Source organism: Macaca fascicularis, chromosome 7 (assembly GCF_037993035.2).
Source record: "Macaca fascicularis isolate 582-1 chromosome 7, T2T-MFA8v1.1".
Classification (NCBI taxonomy): domain Eukaryota; kingdom Metazoa; phylum Chordata; class Mammalia; order Primates; family Cercopithecidae; genus Macaca; species Macaca fascicularis.
In genome coordinates this window covers 175201191-175224718 of record NC_088381.1, presented here as the reverse complement: position 1 = coordinate 175224718, position 23528 = coordinate 175201191, and the positions used below count along the sequence as shown (strand labels likewise).

At 41.6% G+C, this 23528-nt stretch overlaps 1 pseudogene and 2 gene segments (V, D, J or C); all 3 read left to right on the top strand.

Moving 5' to 3' along the window:
* The window catches only part of LOC102132035 (immunoglobulin heavy variable 4-59-like), a 152555-nt gene that overhangs the window by 110105 nt on the left and 18922 nt on the right, over positions 1 to 23528 (top strand).
* LOC141407353 (immunoglobulin heavy variable 4-38-2-like) lies at positions 4976 to 6421 on the top strand. The segment is given in 4 exon segments: positions 4976 to 5048; positions 5236 to 5337; positions 5421 to 5801; positions 6282 to 6421. Coding segments are annotated over 4 exon segments (696 nt in total).
* LOC102136084 (immunoglobulin heavy variable 3-74-like) lies at positions 20101 to 20807 on the top strand (annotated as a pseudogene).

The window sequence follows — 23528 nt, the reverse complement described above, 5'->3', positions numbered from 1 at the left end:
ACTGACCGTCTGCCTCACCTGTGTACTCTCTGGCCAGTTCAAGAAAGTTTTACCCCTGGAACATATTTTGCCAAAACTACTCCAACTAGTATGTATGACCTATGGTCCACACCTTCAAGTACACAGCCATGATCATCCTATGACTTGGTGTCTAGAAGACCCCTGCATTTTTAATTTTACCTCTAATATTAGACTCCACTTTATCACATGCAGACACCACAGAATATTTTAAGACATTGATGTCTTATGCTGAAAAATACAACAGTTCATAAAAGTCTACTTCCCATCACAGCCAGTGTTTACTGCTGAATAAGGATCTGCCATCCCCTAGGGAGGAGCTAGAATGGACGGCGTGCCCTGTTAGTAGTGATGGGATTCGATCCATCTTTTGGAAAATGGCAGCATCTTCTTTTATAAGATTAAATAGTATTCTACTATGTATACATACAACATTGTCTTTATCCATTTGTCTATCTACTGACACTCAGTTTCCATATCCTGGTTGTTATTAATAGGGTTTCAATAAACATAGGATTCAGATATCTTAACAAGGTGGTGATTGCATCTGCTTTGGGTTTATTTCTAGAAGCAGAATTTCTGGTCATATAATATTTCTAGTTTTAATTCATCTTGAGCCTTTATAATGTTTTCTATAATTGTGAAAATATAGAATGATATAGCCACTAGGAAAAACAGTTTCAGTTTTGAGGTATGATCCATAAACAAATAATGTTTGATTATGGCTCTCAATGAGAGTTTCTAATAAATATAATAGAAGTCAATAAAGCTTCTCACCTGAGAGCAGGATGAATTTGTTCCCTTATTCCCTTAAAAGCAAAAGATTTGGAGCCTGCACGATGGAGGCTGTTGGCAAGGTCCAGAATGATCTCAAAAGATGAAACTCAGTTGGATAAAAATGGTGGGTTTTCATTCACAGACATGCCAGTTCTAAATATGAAACCATGAAGTCAAGTGAGGATCTATAACGTGTTCACTTGAAGCATCAGCACGTTCTCAAAGGCACCTGCTGCTGCCTCACAAGGGCGATGAACTTTTGAAACCAGTAAAGTGTGAGTTCACAGTAAGGGATAAAGTTATCACATTTAACATGAGGTTTGTTTAATATGCCAAGGGCTTGTACAGATTAATCATACACAAATATACACAGTGTGTTTTGCATACCTAGATGTCTAGAGGATGATTCTCTTAGGGAAACTTCTTCAGGTCACAGAAATCTGTGTACGTTGTAGGTCCCACGAAAAAGTGTCTCTTTGTGAATACTGGTCTATTTTTCAATTAGGGAAAATTATCTCTGCTGGAGTAGGCTTCCAATTTTGTAGATTTTTTCATTGCTTCTTAAGTTTTAAGACATGAACCAAAAAATTGGAGAGTTTTTGGAGTTTCATGGCTGGAGTTCACAAGATTTCAGGAAACCACTTCTCTGTTGCTTTAGTTTGAGAGACTAACTTCCTAGGAAAAGAAGCTTCTGTCTAACCATGATGAGCTCATTTCTTCTGCATGCCATGACGTTTGAGACCCCATTGACAAGAATCATGAAAATTTTACGCTCCAGTTTACTGAAAATCCTGACTCTTGAATTTAATATTGATTGGCATTGAAAAAAATGTTTCATTTTTGGATGTTTCCTAAGTTGCTGGCCCAGTGTATCAGTGGACTGAAAATCCTCCATTAGCTGCCTGTCTGTAGCACTGAGTTGATTGACAATCTTCAGAATCATCCATGAAGAAGAGTCCTGAGGTTCATCGGATTCTTGTAGACACTCAGGTGAACCGAAGGAATTAACTGAATTGAGGGCTGTCAGCCATTTCCATGTCACTAGGAATAATTACCATGGCTTCTAACAGGATTACGGCCTGAACCCTCAGCTTCTACAACTGTGTCGTCCATGTGTCATGTATTCGCTCTTTCTCATACTGGGTCAGGAATTGGGCTATTAAATTGCATCCTTCCTGAATATGCAAATCACTGAGGTTAATACAGATAACTCTGTGCCCTGAGAGCATCACCCGACAACAACACCCCTCCTGGGGACCACACCCCACCAACAGCACAGCTCCTCACCATGCACAGGACCTACAGGATCCTATTCTTGGTGGCAGCAGCAAAAGTTAAGGGGCTCCCCAGTCCCAGGGGTGACAGAGAAACCAGGGCAGTCAAGTGAGACTTCCCGCAATCCTGTGTCCTCTCCACCGGTGCCCACTCCCAGGTGCAGCTGGTGCAGTTTGGGCCTGAGGTGAAGCAGCCTGTGGCCTCAGTGAAGGTTTTCTGCGAGGCTTCTGGTTACAGCTTTACCACCTATGGTATGAATTGGGTGAGACAGGTCCCTGGAGAAGGGCTTGAGTGGATGGGATGGGAACACCAACACTGGGAACCCAACGTATGCCCAGGGCTAAACAGGACGGTTTGTCTTCTCCATGGACACCTCTGTCAGCACAGTGCATCTGCAGATCAGCAGCCTAAAGGCTGAGGACACGGCCGTGCATTACTGTACGAGAGACGCAGTGTGGACACCCACATCCTGAGAGAGTCAGAAGCCCTGAGGGAAGAGGTAGCTGTGCTGAGCTGAGGCAGTGGTGCAGCACTTTCTTTATCTTCCATATGATGTCATTTTGCATCAACTTCCACTTTTATGTTAGCCATGAATGTGGGATAGAGGGGGGCATCTAAGAAATCCCTAACTTGCCCATTTTGATGGGTTTTCCAGAAGACGTGAGAAGTCACTTTGTTTGCAAAGCATCCCAGGCCATGCCCTGCTCCACACACGTGAGTGTCCATTTCCTGGTCTTTGGTTAACTGTCAAGCGCTCTTCAGTGCACCTGGGCTAATGTCACATCAGGTAGAGGAGTGTGTTCTAAAGGAAAGCTAAAGTTGTAATAGCAAGTCCTGCTCAACAACCTTCAGCTTCATTGTTTTTGTGTGACCCATCAACTAATTACATTAGATTGAAGTTCTCAATGGGAGTTTCTAACAAATATAAGGGATGTACAGAAATTCCCTAATTAAAATAATACAATTGTGAACACAACCCCAGTATTCAACCATGTCTCCACCCTTCACACTCTTCACCACAAAGGAATTTTCATCTCTCCTGGAAGTTGGGTTCATTTTGAAATTAGCTATTTTTTTCATTTTAATATCTCAAGATTATCGTATCTGACTATTTTACCAGAAAGTGAGTAATGGGAACTTGAACTAAACAACTGAAAACAAATTCACAACTAATTAAGCAAGATGACAGAACGTGGCTCCAGGCTTTGATAATTCAGCAGTTTATGTACCCAGACTTTAAATTTACCCATCTTCCTGTTACCTTCCTGGCACAGTCAACTCCCATTATGAAAGAAATGGTGACTGCATTCCCAAGGGTCATGCACAGTTACAAAAATAGACTGGCTAAGGTGAGGAGTTGATGGTTTAAATTCCCGTTTGAAGAAGTAGAATCAGCTACTTTTCTGAATGGCTCACAATGACTCCAGCTCATTCACAGAGCTCAGACAGAAACCGCCCTTCAAGGTGGGAGCTGGGCTGCAGAGGGCACTTGCTGCCCATAAAGGTGAAAATGAGCTGTGAGATGGAACTTCCCCGTCACCTCAACATGGAATTTATTGTTTCATTTCATTAGCACTCTTTACATAATGGTTCATTTATTTTGGTCTGTTCATTACTTGTATTTTTCAAAGGAATCTCACTTGAATCTTTACTCTTTTGCATTTTGTCTCCAGGACAAGGTTGGGAAGTGTTATCTCCAGCATCATAAAATGATCTAGTGACCTGACACATTTGTGGCAAAGAATCCCTACCAATTCAGAAGCTCTTTGGTTTTCTTTCCATGAAACAGAATTATTTCTTCTGTTCTGTGTATGAGCATATCCTAGCAATCCCGTACACACCCACATTGATGCCTACAAGCCTATGAGTTATTCTCTGTAAATAAAAATTTATCTCAATTTCCCTCAATGTTCATAATTCTAATGATGGTGAGGAAGGTCTTTCTGGATCTGTTTAAACAAAATGTCCAGAGACCACCTGGTAGGTAAGGAGCTCACCTGGCTCTGGATGTTGGCTCTGTGTCTTTTCCTCTGTTGTCCCACAGGTCAGCTCACTTGTTCAGTCCTAACAAGACAGCCCAGGTTTGTCCTGATGTTAAAACACACCCAACTTCTGATGATTCTCCTGTTACCCACATCCATGGAGATAGATTATTTATTATATAATTCACCAAACTAATGTCAAATGCCCAAGTTGCAATACCGCAAACTCTAAGGTATGTTCATGCAATTCAATGAAGGAGAAAGTCTTTCAGACACAGATGCACCTGAAATGATAAATATGTGGGTGAGGACTCTGGGCTTGAGTGTCATTGTCCAGCCATGTTTCAGAAGTGTGATCTGTCAGGGAAGAACCAGAGTTCCTTGTGCTCTCAGAAAGGAGGGCTCACAGATGTCCTCTCTTGTTCCCAGGAAAGGCAATTGCACTAATCATGATGATGAGACTATGCTCCTGTGCTGACCTATTATCGTTTTTGACTAAAATTGTCACTGTGATCCCCAATCTACATCTATTCACACAGAAGTGTGTAATGGTCAGGTCACATTCTCAGCATCACACATTGAGATGGTTGGAGATACGTCCCACTGCCTTCTCCTGAGATTGCAGACAGAATCCCAAACTTCAAACGTTCACAAAAGGGAAGGTCTCAGACTTTTTTTTTTTTTTTTTATGACGCGCTCTCTGGGACAGATATATTCCAACCGCGCTGGATATTCTGAATTACGATAAACATTGCATGGATGTAGGTTTATATAAATTAACTGTGATGAATATATTTATCTGCTGCCCTAATGTTTTTTAATGGAGATTTGACAATTTAGACAACCTGGATGTTTGGTTGATTTCATATAAATTTTCACGGGTAGAACAGCATTGAACCTATTCCAAAATCTGTCCTCGATCCATGATCACACTCATCTCCCAGAACAGCTCCTTCAGCACATCTCCCTACCTGGAAGAAGAGGACTCTGGGCTTGGTGAGGGGAGGCCCCAGGAAGAGAACTGAGTTCTCAGAGAGCACAGCCAGCATCCTCCTCTCAGGGTGAGCCCCAAAGACTGGGGCCTCCCTCATCCCTTTTCACCTCTCCATACAAAGGCACCACCCACATGCAAATCCTCATTTAGGCACCCACAGGAAACCACCACACATTTCCTTAAATTCAGGGTCCAGCTCACATGGGAAATGTTCTCTGAGAGTCACGGACATCCTGTGCAAGAACATGAAGCACCTGTGGTTCTTCCTCCTCCTGGTGGCAGCTCCCAGATGTGAGTGTCTCGGGGATGCAGATATGACGATATGGGAGGCTGTCTCTGATCCCAGGGCTCACTGTGGGTCTCTCTGTTCACAGGGGTCCTGTCCCAGGTGCAGCTGCAGGAGTCGGGCCCAGGACTGGTGAAGCCTTCGGAGACCCTGTCCCTCACCTGCGCTGTCTCTGGTTACTCCATCAGCAGTGGTTATGGCTGGAGCTGGATCCGCCAGCCCCCAGGGAAGGGGCTGGAGTGGATTGGGTATATCGGTGGTAGTAGTGGTAGCACCAACTACAACCCCTCCCTCAAGAGTCGAGTCACCATTTCAAAAGACACGTCCAAGAACCAGTTCTCCCTGAAGCTGAGCTCTGTGACCGCCGCGGACACGGCCGTGTATTACTGTGCGAGAGACACAGTGAGGGGAGGTGAGTGTGAGCCCAGACACAAACCTCCCTGCAGGGAGGCGGAGGGGGCGGGCGCAGGTGCCGCTCAGGACCAGCAGGGGGCGCGCGGGGCCCACAGAGCAGGAGGCCGGGTCAGGAGCAGGTGCAGGGAGGGCGGGGCTTCCTCATCTGCTCAGTGCTCTCCCTCCTCACCAGCACCTCAGCTGTCCCCAGGGCTCCTCTTTCTTTGATATCTGTGGTTCTGCTTCCTCACATTCTTCTGCCACAAAAGAAAGGAGGAAGGCACATTTTCCTCTTACAACTGAACTTTCACCGATTACTGGGAACTTTCCTACAAGTTCCTCATGGCCCATTATTCCTTAGTGATTAAAAACATATATATTCTAATGCTTCTCACCATCTCGGTTTGTGTCATCAATTGAATTGTTCCCTCTTTAAAATTCATATGCTGAAACCTTAAATTCAATGGATCTATATTGGAATTTTAATGATACAATTAAGGTTAAATGTGGTCAGAAGTGTGAGAACCTAATGCAATAGACGTGCTGTCTTTATAAGAAGAGGAAGAGACACCAGAGACCTCTCACTTTTCACGTGCACGCAGAGAAGAGGCCATGGGGAGACGCAGTGTATTAGAAGGTGCCCCAGTGCATGCCAGGAAGAAGCTGCACCAAGAACCATCCCTGCCAGCACCTTGATCTTCAACATTCAGACTTCAAAATTGTAAGAAAATCAATATTTGTTGTTTAAGCCACTCACTCCGTGTTGTCTTCTTAGGAAGACCCAGACAGACTCATAACTCATAACTCTGTTAGCGCTGGCCCCTGGATGGAGAATCAGCCCCATGAAGCTGGTCACATCTCTCAGATTTCTACATAAAGTAGACAAAAAACAGTAGCTCTGATATAAACACTTGTCATGTCCCTGTTGACCAATTTCTGGGCAAAGTGTTTTAATGAAGTCCTTAGGGCTTTGTCATAAAAATTGTCTTTTGTATTTTATTAGGACCTAACTAATGGACAATGGGTACCAGTTGGATGGAGACGGACCACTGACCATCTTCTGCTGTCTCCTTAGTATGCCACAGAAAACCACACCAACATCACTCTATGTCTCCAACTTTCTAAATTTGCACTGAATCTGTTGCTAAATGAGGAGTTACAGGAGATCTGAGTTTTGTTCCCTTCTTCCCAGTCTTCCTCAATTACCAAGGGAAGAAGAGACTTTCAATGAAAATTGGCTGTCAATGCCCCCAATGCACATCACTTTTTGAGGTCCAGGAACTTTATTTGGGGGATAGTGAAACACACTTTTAAATGAAAAGCCCTAAAGCACATACAACGGCTGAAGGAATAGCCACTGTGCACCTGAAGGCTGATGAGGCAGATGGTAGGGTACCTTCCTCCAGGATGTTCCTGGGTGTGTGATGGTTGGATGCCTCATGCATATGGAAATAAGGACTGGGCTGAAGTGGAAACAAGGGCCACATCCCATAGGAAAACAAGAAAAAAACAGACGGACATCCGTGAAGACAGTTAATTAAATTTCTTGGGCATAAGATGAAATTTTTTTCCAAAGTTTTCAGTGTTTTTAGCTAAATATGAATCTTTTCAATGAACTGAGAATTAAAAGGAGAATGGAGTTAGAAGTTGAGAGAGAAAAAATGTCCTGAGAGAGCAGAAAGAAAATTCACACAAAACTGTCATGTGGCAGAGGCCAGAATGGAGCTGATGCCGCAATGTCATTATTCTGCAGAGCTAGTTGAGACTAGGTTAGTTGTCTGGAAACACTGTGATATTCCACAAAGCCTGTGCGTGGTAGGGTATTCCCTGTAGGTTTGTGTAAGTTCACCCTATGATGCTTGCACAATGATGACATTGACTAGAAATACATTTCTCAGAAGTAATCTCTGTCACTAAACCATACATCGTGGAATATAATTCCTCTCCATTCTGAACTGAAAACCTGCTGCTGAGAAATCTGCTAAATCTGCTCTTTTTCCTTCTGTTTTCAAAAACATTTCCTTTTAACAATGTGGTTTCAAACATCTCTGATTTTTCTCATTTGGTTCACCTTATTTAAAACTTATAGAGCTTCTTGGATGTAGATGAATATTGGCTTTTCCAGATTTAGAAAGTTTCTATGCTATTACTTCTTTGGATATTCTTTCCACCTCTCTCTCTCTCTCTCTCTCTCTCTCTCTCTCTCTCTCTGTCTCTCTCTCTCTCTCTAACACACACACACACACACACACACACACACACACACACACCCTGTTCCTTCACTATCCTTTTTGTCCTATCTTTGCATAACTCCTCAATGTATAATTTAGTTTTCAGTGTGCTTCCTGACTCAAAAGTCTTTAACTCTTTTTTATTTCTTTCCTTTACATTTTTCTTCTCTGTCTCAACTATTTCAAACGATCTTTCTTTGAGTTTACTGTTTCTTCTATTACTTGATCTAGTCTGGTCTAAAATCATCTATTAAATTTTTTGACTGACTTATTGTATTCTTCAGCATCAATAGTTTTGTTTAGTCATCTTCTAAATGTTTTGTCTCTATTAAAATCCTCACACTGTTCTTGCATGCTGCCACTAGCTCATTGAATGTGTTTCTAACATTTACTTTAAATTTTCTGCCAGGTAATCCGTATGCCTCCTTTTCATTGATGTTGGTTTCTGGACCTTTATGTTGTTCTTCTGTTTGGACCATGTTCCCCTGCTTCTTCATTTTTCTTGACTGTCTTTGTTGCTATCTGTTCATTATAACAAATGCCATCATACACTCTTCCAAGACTAGGCTCATAGAGATCACCCTCACCAATCAGCCCAGAGACAGTAATTTTGGGGTCTCTGAAACCTTCATAGTATTTAGACTTCTGACTGTTCTTAGAGGTCCCAGGTTTTAGAGGATGATAGACTGTGCCAGGACTCACAGGTAGGGGAGGTGGAAATTAGTTACTCAGGCAGCCCCTTGAAAAGTTGGACCACTGGACAAAGTTTTATTATTGAGGTATGATTCATCAAAATAATGTTAGTTCAAGCTTCTCTCAACCAGTCATTAAACCTTGAAATTTTATAATTTCTTACTTGGATCTGGGGTTTATTCTTTGAATATTTAGCTAAAATCACAAACTAATTTCAAGCTGCCTATTTGGCAAAATGCTCTGCTGCAGAATTTCCATTTTCCGTGTTGTCTCTTTTTGCATTAAATCTAAGTCTGTATTAGTCATGTATCTAGAATGCAGAAAAATGTCTAATAGTTCTTAATTTATTTAATTTGATGTGGTTTCCAGAAGATGTGAAAAACTTCTTTATTTATAAAATACCTGATTCCCCATTGGTCAATCGTTTCCTCTTTAATTTGCCTCTCTTCTCACTAGATCTGTAATAAGCAAGGAGAAACGAAGACACGCCATCGAGAGTTTGCTTAGATCTCCCCTCAGCTGAATTTCTAAGTGTCAACTACTAATTCTAATTTCATCCATTCTAACATAATTAAGATAAATTCTATAGCAAGGTGCACATACTTTCCCGTTTGAATACGATGTTCATGACAGAAACAAAGCAGGTGTGCTCTCTGCAATGTGGTCACCTGAGGTCTGAGATGAAGGGTCACACAGGTATTTTCATAATATTTAAGGGTGTGGACAACAATCATGATAACAATGCTGAACAACACTGGGTCCTAACTGAAAGGTTACAGATAAAGTTACTGCTGCTATTTTATATTAATACCTTATTAGAATGAAGCTCAGAGGAAGAGGTCACATCCTAGGTTACACAGTGAGGAGGAATGGAGCTGTGCTCTGCTCTCCACACTACGCACAAGATCCCAGATGCGAGCCCAGGTTCCACTGACACGTGGCATCTACAGGGCAGTTCTCAGGGGATGATGTTAGGGCACCTGTTTCCTGGGGCAGGACGCTTCCTTCTCTCAATGTGCACTTGCTCCTTCTGCAGGCTCTAAAGTGAGCACTTGTATTGCCATGATTTATACATGTTCTTTCCCCAATATGGAAAAATATTTATAAATTTTCAATTTATTTTCTCTGATGCACACTGCATTAGCAGAAAGGAATAAATCACGTTTCTTATACTCCCATACACTCAAAGATTCCTGAAGGCAGAGTTGATGTGATGTACACATAGGTGGATCTCTGCCCTTCAGAGGTGGCCTTGGTCTTCAAGCTTTAGCAATTCTGGGAAGCCAAGGACACCTCCGTCTCCTCCTCCCTGCTCTGCAGCTCACCTGAGAACAGCTTTCTCATTGGAATGTCTTTTGTTTAAGGAATAAGAGTCACTATTTCAGGTTTGGGGCCTGAGTGCACCTACTGGATCCAGCCCAGGACTGGAGATACTTTCCAGAACACGACATCACCTGAGACATGACCAGTCACACTGCTTCACTTTCACAATTTCAGCTTCCTCAGAAGAAAATTAAAATTGCCGAGACTTTTTCATAAGTGTTGTGCCACGTCCTTTCTCTGTTTTCCTGCCTGTTCTTTTATGTGAGAGCAGGTGCCCCATCTATGTAATCAGGTTAGAATCCTGCCTCCAGTAACACATGAAGAGGACCTTTGGTTGTACTTTTGGGCTTTGCTCCAAAATGTAAAGATTACAACAGTCATCACCTCATTCTTATGTCAAGAGGCATCTGCACAATCTGATCTTCAATACCTTTTAGAATCCATCAGATGAATGAAGTTCAATTTTTTTAATGACCACTCCAAAAACTGGACAGATGGGCATGTCCAGAATGACAGCTGACACGTGCTTGACTGGACCGAAGCTGCAGAAGCCACAGGCTGTTGAAGGCACTTGCATGGTAAGCATTAGAGAGGCCTGCGAGACAGACGTGGACTAGGGTGAAATGACAGTCCCAGAGGGCCACACAATCCTCAGCCTTCCGGAATTTTCCTCCAGAAATCTCCAGAATCTAAAAAATACAATCCAAATACATCTCCTATAGGCCAGAATTGGGGAAGTTTAATTACTGAAACACACACCAGGAGCCTTCTCCAAAAGATCCTACAGGGAAGAACTTTTCCAGATCCTTATGCTCTGTGAGGGGAAGACAAATCTGCCCATTCCAGATCCCTCCCCATTCCTCCATTATTATACGAATGAGTAAAGTTAGCCAATAGGGTAAGATGTAAGCAAATAGTCCAGGGAAAATGAAACCACAAAAAGGAGTAAAGAAGAAAATTCAGCTTTTCCCCTGGAGACGCCTGGTCAAGGTCACAGCCCAGGAGAGGAAGCCGATCGCGTCTCTAGGTTTCCACTGTAAGAACAGACAGTGCTGACCTGCACTGCACAACCCAATCTAATCAGGATGATGGCTCTGGATTAAAGATGAGAGTGTGGCAATGCACAGACTCAGAGGAGAACATACAGAAACTTAGAAAAAAATGACAGAGAGTTAGACAAGGACAGTAGAGCAATATGAAGCCTCTGACTTCAAGATTTTTAAAAACAAGATCTTGGAAACTCCCTCATTCACCTCAGCTTCTTTTATCATGAAGGCTTTGCAAGGTTCTTAGCTGAGACAAAGAAAATAACAACCTTCATGCACTTCCCAAGTCTTCACTTGGATCCTGTTGGCTTTAGATCTCTAGGAGAAGAAAGTCAGATACTGGGCCTAGTGTCAGTGTAGGAGACACTTTCTACAGGCAAGGCACTAGGAATAAGGGAAAACGGATGTTATTGGAATATTGGATATGAAGCGTGCTCTCATCTGAATGCATCTGCACCTGCTGGAAATCTCAGCAGTAACATTCAGCTGCAGGGAACAATGCACACCCAAATCTCCTGTGAGGTTTTGGATTCATTTTCCACTGATTCAGTACATCTGGAGCTTAGAGAAGGGGCTCCCTCCTGTGTCATAGAATCCTTGCTTTGGGTCTCCCTGTAGAGTTCATTAGGTTTAGTAAGACTAATCAATTATTTCAAGAGACAGTGTCAGCAGCGTATTCTGTCACTGAAGGAGTATTCTAAGACAGGACAAAGCCATTTCATGTTAAGCTAGGGAAGCTGAGGGAAAGTGCTTTGTGACCCCCATGGGAAGTTCCTCGCAAGGCAAGGGCTGGGCTGGAGTGGGCACTTAGGAGCCACACAGCACAGGTTCCAGCCCCGGAGCAGGTGCACAGGAGGCTGGGGACGAGGTTTCCTCTCAGCGCCTGTATCTTCCTTTGTCAACAACAAACAACTAAGTATTCAAGAAGTAGTGGATATGCCTTTAAATGTCCTGTTACATCAGAAGCATTCATATACCATAAGGCAACAAGAACTATTTTTCGAAGTGGGTTTCTAGGACTGTAAATATCTTAATACTGAGGATATAACAGATGGGAATTGTTTTACTAATTGAAAGGACACAGTATTCTGGGAGGCACTATATTCCTATGAATAAAAAAATTCAGACTTTAGTGTTAAGTAATGTTGCCTACATTGTGTGTGTGACAGGGTAGTGATGGATCTGACAGTGTGGCAGGTGCACAGACCTAGTGAGTCAGAAATCAATATGGAAAGATGAGGATCTATGGATATGAACTGAAAAGATGTAAACAGTTCATGAAATTCTATTAAATGGAGTAGGAAATAAAACCCAAACTTATCCAAAACACAAATTCTTTTATGACTTTGGGAGCAGTGAGTTCATCAGGAACCCCAAACTTCTCTTACATCTTCTGATTCCTATTGTCCATGAGATGAGAAAATCAGCTCTAACTATGCATCACAGGGCAAATCTGTAAACCAAGAGTGTTTCTATTGAAGATCCTGGAGGATCAGGAAGCCAGGCAGGTGCTGGAGACACTGTCTCAGGAGCGCCCAAACGATCTCAGGGGGACCTGCTGGACACTCACGTGGGACATCAGCTGTCACTTTCTCAGAGTCACCAGTGAGCTGTGCTGGTGCCTGATGGGACTAGGATGAGGTCACGGCACCTTCTCAGTGTCATGGAGAGTGATGGTTCCAGAAATCATCCAGGCGGTCTCTGCGCTAATCAAATACGGGATCACAGTGAGGAGCATGTCCTCTGGGTGCTGGGTCTTCAGTGAAAGGACCTCTGGACATCGAAAGTTTGTAAACGGAGCAGAGCCTGCGTTTGCTCAAGGAGGATTGGGGCTTGGAGCGTCAGCATCCCACTCTTGTAAGGGTGATGTGTCATTTACCTTCCCTTCCTTATCCTGAATCAGGGTCTTCAGCTATGAAATGCTCTGTCTCATGAATATGCAAATAACCTGAGATTCACTGAGGTCAATATGGATATGTCTCAGCCCTGAGAGTATCACCCAGAAACCACATCCCTCAGCTAGAGAAGCCCCAGGCAGCGCAGCTCCTCACCATGGACTGGACTTGGAGGATCCTCTTCCTGGTGGCAGCAGCGACAGGTGAGAGGCTGCCAAGTCCCAGTGATGAGGACGGGATTGAGTGCAGTCAGGGGGGCTCTCATCCACTCCTGTGTCCTCCCCACAGGTGCCCAGTCCCAGGTCCAGCTGGTGCAGTCCGGGGCTGAGGGGAAGAAGCCTGGGTCCTCAGTGAAGGTCTCCTGCAAGGCTTCTGGATACACCTTTACTAGCTCTGCTATGCAGTGGGTGCGACAGACCCCTGGACAAGGACTTGAGTGATGGGATGGGTCTGCCTTGGAAATGGTAACACAAACTATGTGCAGAAGTTCCAGGGCAGAGTCACCATCACCAGGGACGTGTCAACGAACACAGCCTACATGGAGCTGAGCAGCCTGAGATCTGAGGACACGGCCGTGTATTACTGTGCAAGACACACAATGTGAGAACCCATATCCTGAGAGTGTCAGAAACCCAAGGGAGGAGGCAGCTGTGCTGGCATGGAGGAGATGACAAAGATTATTAAATTGAAGATTTTCTTAGAAAATGGCATTAAGTCATTAAAAAAAAGGAAAAATATAAATGTGTAGTTGAAGGAATTTTAATTATTTGAGAGATTGTTCATACAGCATTTATTCTGTAAGAGAATTTCAGGGATTCGAAAATGAATCAAATTAACAAATCTGATAAAGAACTTCCTCTGAACAAATCTTTGTAAACATGAATTTCTGAATCAGTGTTGTAAATATTCTAGGACAAAAACACAAGTTCGCATTTTAAGTTTACTTTTATCTCTATTTTAAAAATGCCAAAAAATCTCATTTTGTGCATGTAGCATTTTGAATTCCAACCATCAATGCACAATAGTCCTTGATTTCCCACATTTGTATTGCCATTTATCATTATGAGAATTGTGTGTTTTAACCATGCTAATAGGCAAGTAATGGTATCTAATTTTTATTTAAATGCACATGTTCCTAATAAATATATTTTTGGTAAGATGCCTCTCCTGAGAGTTGGTTAATTTTTAATTGCATTTCTTTTGATGAGTTGTAAGTTTACTTGCATACTGGCTATAAAAGTGATTTAATGAATTAAAAGAATTCATTTAACAAATATGTGACTTGGAATTATTTTATCAAAGTCTGTGACTATCTTTTACTCCCTTATCAGTGGGCATTGCAGAAAAATGTGTGTGTGTGTGTGTGTGTGTGTGTTTGCACACATTTAGATTAAAAACAAGTAATTTATTCATCCATAGATAATGTCTTTGGCATTATATCTGAAATCTCATTATAAAATACACTAATAGTGATTATTTTTTTCCATGTCTCTAATCTCAGGACACAATCAACTCATGAGTGTTTAAGCTTCACCTACTTGATCGGAGGACTCTCCACCTGAGATATTTGGAATGCTTCTGCAGGGATATGTGCTATTCTTCCCATTATTTCTCTATTTAGTCATCCATTAATATCCGTATTGGTGTATGCATGTCTATTTCATTCTCTGAAGAAGATCCATGCTACAGTATTCATTTTATTGTTCAAATCATCACAGTTTTATTAGGTGCTGGGAGCTCATTTATTTTGGATCCTGCATCCTTACAGCACACCTCATCCTTTTGTTTTTGAACACTTCCCTGTGTCCTGGCATTACAATACATTCTAAGCACGTTTTCTATATTACCTTTTTCAGACATAGAATCAGTCGTTTTTCCAAAGACTGCTTGTTTCTGATATTAAAGAATGGTATTAAAATAAAAAATTGTGATACTGGGTATGTGTGTTGTTAGTGTGGTGTAAGTATTTCTAGGACCTCTCAGCCAACTGACCCAGTAAATAGGCATGTTTATATGAACCCATATTTGTGGACACATCGAAACTTTTATGCATCTAATCTTCTGTAACTTTATTGCATTAAAAATGAGAACACACTGATGTCTCCACCCAACTATGTTACCACATGGATCTTGCTAGCCCTCCTTTATTGACTGTCCATAACCACCCACTGCAAAGTGAGGATCCCCATCCCACCATATGCCATTTGATTACTTAGCTGTACAATTTCAGGACACATGCACAGCAGTATCAGAAATGTAAAGCTGTATCCTTGTGGGAAACATGTTTATCTACCAGAATAGAGTGTTTATATGCAATTTCTTTACACTTTAAACTCATAGAATTTCCTCATTTTCAATGTTCTTTAGGTCAGCAACTTCATTTCCCACGTTCTTCAGGGAAGTTATTTCAATGACACTGTATAATTTGATTTATTTGAAATTCGGTAAGAGCCAAAACTGTAGTCAAGGAAACGTATAGAGATATTCCAGGAATTTAGAGAGTGGGTATAAAATAAGTTTGAAAGGCACTGTTTAACAACACTGAAACTATCTTTACTGATATGCAATGGTTGAGACACGACACAATTTGTCTAAGCACACAATTTTGTGATGGAAAATATAAATCTAAATAAATACAATTTAAAAAGTTCATTAACCCCAGGATCAAATACACCTTGTATAAAATTATTTAATAACTTTTTTGGTTAGTGTAGGGATATCATGAGATGCATGCAACAGAGATTGAAGTAATTTTCCACATTTGCATATACCATGTTTCCATTCACTAAAGACATTTTATTTAAAAAATCAATTATCTACTTGACCCAGGTTTTTTCTTCCCAGCAAGAAAATAACCCACAGGATTATTTTCTTTCATTGGTTGAGAAAGATTTTCCCAAACTTCAGTTCAGTTCAGGCATGCACTGTTCCTGAATGGGCATTTACTCTCAGATTTGTACACACACCTGTCAACATGTGGGCTCTCCTGTCAGACAAACACACCTTTCCTCATGTGGATTCTTCCCTCAGACAAGCACACATGTCCCCATGTGGACTCTTTCCTCAGACCACCACATCTGTCCTTACATTTACTCTTTCCTCAGAAAACAGACATTTCCTCATGTGGACTCTTGTCTCAGACAAGCAAACATGTCTCCATGTGAACTCTTCAGTCAGATAAGTACACACATTTCCACATTGACTGTTTCCTGACACAAGCACATATATCCAGTGTTGAACTGTCTTGTGGAAAAGATGATGGCAATTATAAACCCCAGCCCTGAGAAGGTGTAGATCTGCATTTTTTTCATTGTAACTTAACTTTGCCTCATTGTCAGGAACAGTGGTTTGCAGCTCTAAATGCACTGATTACAGACAGATGTCCATTTTCTTTGGAAATGCATATATTGTGTTCTTACTGGACATATTTGTCGAAATTGTTTGCTACAATGAACATATCTGAACAGTGTCCACATTAGAGAAGAAGAAAAAGTAATAGGCAGATTAACCCTGTGCATCCAGACCCGGGAATCCTTTGTCTTTGCCCTCCCTGAAATGGAGGCACAGAGGATGGATGAGCAATGCTGAGCGGTGCACCCATGACCACAAACAGAAAGACACGGAAATGTGTCCCCTCCCCTCCTTATGAAAGGCAGCTCATCCCCTGTTCCTTCAGGCCCTGGTGAGGAGCCACCCCATGTCTGTGTCCTTCCTCAGTGTCCGCACCGTGGGGTCTGCACTGATCTGGGCTTCCCTCCTCATCACCCTCAGTATCAGGGGCCCTTGTGAATCAGGTCCAGCTGCGGCTGCTCCACATGGGGCTGTTCTCAGTCTGTTCCATCTGTGTTTGCAGAATTCCTGTTTGAAGTTCATTGGTGGAGTCTGAGGGGGGAAAATTGTACAGCCCAGTGGTTCACTAAGCCCCTCCTGCAAAGCCTCTGGATTCACCTTCACTGATTGCCGCATAATCGTGGTTCATCAGCCTCCAGGACTGGGGCTGTTGTGAGCAGTAACAGGGAGAAATTCAAGAGGAAGTTCCCAGTGGTGTCCTCCATGACGACAAAGGAGCTTCTCCGTCCCCGGGGTGCCCTTACGTGCATGGTCTCACTGACATCTTTACTTCCTTACTCACGTTTGTTCTGTAAATCACAATGAATGGGGCATTCTTCGTCTATTATATATTTGTTAAGTCTTGTTTGGCATCTTTTTACAAAACTGGTCACTTTATCTTATGTAATATCCCTGTTAAGTCCTGAAAGTATTTTTTGATGTCTACTTTGTCTGAAATTTACACAGCAATTATAACTTTCTTTTGGTTCATATTTTCATCATCCATCATTTACCATCTTTATCTTTTCTATTTGTGGAAATGTACAGTAACTTCCTTGTACGCAGCTAATAGTTGGGCCATGCTTTTTTAAATCAACTACAATAAATTCTATTTTAAAGTTAATATTATTTTCCTGTTATTTTGTGTTTAAATTAGCATTTCATAATGATATTTATTTCTCTATTAAAATATTATCTAATTCACATTTTATTAATATTATATTGGCTTCCATAAGGTTTACAATAAGAATTGTATGGAATTAGATTCTAATGCAGATACTGTTATGGCCTTGATCTGAAGTACAGACATAGTGTAACTGTGTGCTTTGAATTCCTCCTTCTCACCACTCCTTCTTGTTTACTCTCAGTTTGCACTTACATACAAAATATAATATATATTTTTATCGCTTTATATAGTTGTATGTTATAGCAATTACAAAGATAATAACTGCACTTCATCTTGATTTTCCCTTTTTTTACAATCTTAATTTCTTTGTATAGATCTATGTTTTGAGTGCATATCCCATGGCTACTCGCAGAGAAACTTTGCTAACATGTGCCCTGAAACATGAATCTGCTGACAAATTGTCTCAGGATTTTTTTAATGATATAATTTTATTTGCTTTCACATTTTTATAAAAATGAAATGCATGTATAATTTCAGTTTACATTTCGCTTGTAATTTATTTTCTTGCATTTATTTTTTTCTTCCAGGAGATGATCACATATTACATTCTGTTGGGCCTTTATTAACCACATTTCTGTGAGTCTACTCAGGGTTGGATTTCAAGTGTATGGTTGCAATGGCTATCACAGTTGAAGTCAGCTTCTCCTGTTCACAAAAGCTTCAGGTTCCTCCAGCAATACCTGCTTTTGTGTCCCTGTTTGGCTTTGGGTTTTCACATTTCATTCTCCCAGAGAGCCTCTTTCAGCTGTGGCAGGTGCATCCTGCTGACACTTTTACTTGGTGATTGTTTGTGTGGTGAAGGGGCTTGGACACAGGGGCACATTCTCCAACCTTCTGACTAAGCCTCCTTCTTAGCTATGGGTGGTGTGACTGGCTCTGAAGCATGGCCTTACAAGGGTTTCTGTTCCTTCCCTTTCCCAGTATCAGAGTGTCTCTTCCCAGCCACAGTGGATTTTCATCAGTGTCCTCAGCTTCTGATCCACTGTCCTTACACGACAGATTCAGGATTTCATTCCTCAGGAAAGAGATGGGAGGTGTTTCTGGGTAGAGTTTCCGTGGTGTCCTCTGTTTCTTTGTGTTCTAGTTGATTCTACCAGTGCCTAAAGGACACAAGATTTAATAAATGTCTCCCACATATAGTGAAGGGGGATTCAGCATTGAACGGAGCTGCTGTTCTTCCTCCCCAGTCCACACCACAGGACAGCAGGTGGGTGAGTTGTCTGGGGATTTCCCCAATTCTGTAGGAAAAGCCTGCAAGTGCCAGGAGTTTCACATTCACACACCATTAGCACACACGTCCTCAAAACTCATGAAACCTTTCCAGGTTAGCTTTTTCCTTCTTCCATATGATGCTGTGAGTGGCATCTGCCCCAGTTACTCTAATGAGTGGCATCTGCCCCAGTTACTCTAATAAGTGGACCCTAGTTCTCATTGCAGGCCCCTATTTTCTCAGAATACAGGGATTTGTTTTTCTCTGTAACATCAACTCAGATATGTTGAAGGGTTTATTTTTTGTAGTTATTCATGGTTTTTGTTAACAAGGTCAGAATAAGATTAATTTCTCAATTTTTACATTATAATGCTTAGTAGCTAATATCTAAATAAAATTCAGAAACTGAGACAACATATCAAGTACCATTATTTGGTGCATTGTCAAACAATTTGAGAAATATTAATGTAACAAAATATGATGAACCGTTGAAATCAAGGCATGCCTCCTTCACATAAGAACATGAGGATATTATAAAATAATTGTGGTGAGTGAAGGAAGCTGAAGAATTCACAGTAAATCTCATGTGATTTTATTTGTATGAATTGTAGAAGATGCAACTATTGTAAATTAACATGAAGAAGATCTGAATTTTCTGAGAAAAGGGTGGTAAGAGTAACAAGGTGGTGAAATGAAATTACAGAGAAGTGAGAGAAAAAAATAGAGGTTAATTTAATTGCTAACAGCATGATTGAAGTGCTGATTCAATGACTGCACACATCTATCAACATTTCCCAAATGCTGCACTATCAATTTGTTTCCATTATTAATTGATTTTATTAAAGCAGTAACAAAAATGAATATATTGACTGAGAAAAACCAAGAAAGAGATAAATACTGATACTTGAATAATCACGGACTCCTGACAACACACACATGTGAACACTGAGTGTATATTTCAGGTAAACACTACAAATGGTAAAATTACATAAAGTGTTATGACAGGTGGGACATCCTGAAACCCCCTCTAGACATGTCCCACACCACCCTGGAGCTGTCTCAGGGGAGCCGACTCCTCCAGCGTTTAGAGTCACAGGCACAGATACTAGGGCTAACTCTGTCCAGATGTGTGATATTGGACAGATTGCACAGCTGCTCTGTTCTGCATGTAATCATCTTCTCTAAAAATGTGACATTCACACTTGTGTTAAGTATATTCTACAAGTATGTAAAAATTAAATAAGATGATGAATACTAAATGATTATCAAGACACAATCACATAATCTGAAGCTATATTTCCTGAGAGATAGAATTGACTCCAGTGTTTTCCGGGACACTCTCATCCGCTCTGAGCACTGCCTTCTCCTCAGGCGTCCCACCCCAGAGCTTGCTATATAGCAAGAGACATGCAAATAGGTCCCTCCCTCTTCTGATGAAAAGCAGCCCAGCCCTGACCCTGCAGCTCTGGGAGAGGAGCCCAGCCCCAGAATTCCCAGGTGTTTCTGTTCGGCGATCAGCACTAAACACAGAACACACCATGGAGTTTGTGCTGAGCTGGGTTTTCCTGGTTGCTCTTTTGAAAGGTAATTGAGAGTGAAGTAGAAATACTGTGTGTGAGGAGACATGAGTGAGAGGAACAGTGGATATGTTTGGCGTTTCTGACCTTGGTGTCTTTTTGTTTGCAGGTGTCCAGTGTGAGGTGCAGCTGGTGGAGTCTGGGGGCGGCTTGGCAAAGCCTGGGGGGTCCCTGAGACTCTCCTGTGCAGCCTCTGGATTCACCTTCAGTAACTACTGGATGTACTGGGTCCGCCAGGCACCAGGGAAGGGGCTGGAGTGGATCTCAGCTATTAATAGTGCTGGTAGTAGCACATACTATGCAGACTCCGTGAAGGGCAGATTCACCATCTCCAGAGAGAACGCCAAGAACACACTGTATCTTCAAATGGACGGCCTGAGAGCTGAGGACACGGCTCTCTATTACTGTGCGGGAGACACAGTGAGGGGAGGTCAGTGTGAGCCCAGACACAAACCTCCCTGCAGGGACGCCGGGGAAATCAGCGGCAGGGGGCGCTCGGGACCCACTGATCAGAGTCAGCCCGGAGGCCGGTGCACACGGAGGCTGATTTCCTGTCAGGATGTGGGACGTCATCTTTTTACAGTTCCTCTAGTGAACCTCTCTGAGTTCAGGATTCTCTGGTTACTAATGTCATCTCTACATATTTTTTAAATGATTGTTTTACTCTGAAAACCTATTCTCATATGTACAAAATGCAGAGGATCCTTACCGAGGAGATGAGTTCCCAGCCATGGTCGCCACGATCAGAGTCCTGAGGAAGCTCAGGCTTCCTGGTGAGTCTTCTCCAGTCAGACTCAGGACAGGAACCTGAGGAAGATTCCTGACTAGAACTGAGTATGGCTCCTCACAAGAGGGCGCTAGCTGCGGGCGGCTGTTCCTGCAGACTCCTGATTCGGCGGCGGGTGACTAAAACGTACACTGACACAGGTATTCCGCTTTGCCAGTTCAGCTGAGGGTCCGAGGCCGCTGACTGACTCCAAGGAGAGTCCTGTAAAGAATGGCAGCAGAGAATGATGGTTTCCAGCTGCATCCATGTTCCTACAAAGGACACAAACTCATCCTTTTTTATGGCTGCATAGTATTCCGTGGTGTATATGTGCCACATTTTCTTAATCCAGTCTGTCACTATCGCAAGAACAGAAAACCAAACACCGCATGTTCTCACTCATAGGTGGGAACTGAACAATGAGATCACTTGGACTCGGGAAGGGGAACATCACACACCGGGGCCTATCACCGGGAGCAGGGACGGGGGAGGGATTGCACTGGAAGTTATACCTGATGTAAATGACGAGTTGATGGGTGCTGACGAGTTGATGGGTGCAGCACAGCAACATGGCACAAGTATACATATGTAACAAACCTGCACGTTATGCCCATGTACCCTAGAACTTAAAGTATAATAAAAAAAAAAAAGAAAAAATATGCAAATCAATTAAAAAAAAAAAAAAAAAGAATGGCAGCAGCGGTCCTGAGCAGCTCGTGCTCCAGGCGTTTATTTAGTATAGAATTCACAACAGAAGCTCTGAGTCAACACACTTGTGGATAATTAACATGGTTAAGAGAGTAATTCTATGAAGGAGTAAAGCTCAGGGACTGCGGTCTAAAGTAAATACCATTAGGGTGCGATGTCCTTGGTCGACCTCCCCCTGAGAGGACCAGTAAGCTTGTAAGGGACTTGTAAGCTTCAAATATGACATTTTTATTGTCATGCCTCTAAATCAGGATGTGTAGTTATGTTAGCTAAGAGTAAAGAAAAGCAAATTTAGCTCACTAAAAATCAGCAAAATAAAACCTAACGAAATGGAAACTGGGATATGATTGGCTCCAGACTTGGCTATTTTAAGAGTTTATGTATCCAGGTGAGTTCTTTTCTCAATTTTACACACAGACACACCCACAATGCCAGAGTCATGTCCCATTGACTCTCATTATCTCTTTTTTCATCAGTTTGCTTAGAATTTTGACTTCCAGCTGCACCCAAGTTTCACAAAAGACATTATTTTTCTATGACTGCATAGCATTCCATGGTGTCAATATATTGTATTTTCTTTATCCAATCCACCATTAATGGACACGTAGGTTGGTTTTTTGTCTTAGGTATTAAGAATACCATAGCAATAAACGTGAAAGTGGGTGTATTTTTGGTAGAATGATTTGTTTTCTTTTGTGCATATACCCACTTATGAGATGACTGGGCCAAATGGTAGCTCTGCTTTAAATATTTTGCAACTCTCCAGACTGCTTTCCACAGTGCTTGGACTAATTCACATTCCACCCAACACCGTATATGTGTCTCCTGTTCTCCGCAACCTACCCAGAATCTGTTAATTTTTGACTTTTTAGTAGTACTGATCTTGACCGGTATGAGATAGCATCTCTTTGCAGTTTTGATTTGCATTTATCTGTTGATTAGTGATGCTAACCATTTTTTTCATGTATCCTGGCCAGTTTATATATTTTTGAGAAGTTTATGCTCATGTCATTTGCCTATTGTGTAAATGTGGTTATTTTGTTTTTGATTGTTGATTTACATTTCTTACAGCACCTGGATATTGGACTTCCATCAGACGCATAGTTTGTGAATATCTTCACCCATTCTGTAGGCTCTCTGCTTACTCTCTTGATAGTTTCTTTTGCTGTGTAAAAACTCAGATTTTATCAAGTGCCACATACAGAATTTCCATTTGCTGCAATTGCTTTTGGGGACTTTGCCAAACATTTCTTGCCAAAAACAATTTGGGAAGAGTATTTCTTAGGTTGTCTACCAAGATTTTTATAGTTTGAGGTCTTGTACTTAAATCTTTACTCCATTTTTTTTGTTAATTTTTGTTAATGGTGAAAGGTAGACATGTAGCTTCCATCTTCTGCATATGGCTAGCCAGTTATCCCAGAACGATTTATTGAATAGGGATACATTACCTCATTGCATGTTTTTAGTGTCCTGGTGTAAGATCAGATGGTTGTAGTTGTGCAACTTTATTTCAGAGTTTTGTATTCTCTTTCAGTGGTCTATGCATCTGTTTTTGTACAGGTACTAAGCTATTTTGGTTTCTGTGGTTTTATAGTACAATGTGATGTCTTATAGTGGGATACCTTTGACAGTATTTTTGTCACTTAAGATTGCTTTTGTTTTTAAAGTTCTTTTTTTATTCCATAAAATTTTTAAGAAGTTTTTCTTCTAATGCTGTAAAAATAATGCTGGTAGTTTGATAGGAATAGCATTGAATCTGATAATTTATTTGGGCACCATAAAAACTGATAACCTTAAATGATTTCATCAAGTAATTAGAAAGGTCTCAAATTAGTAAT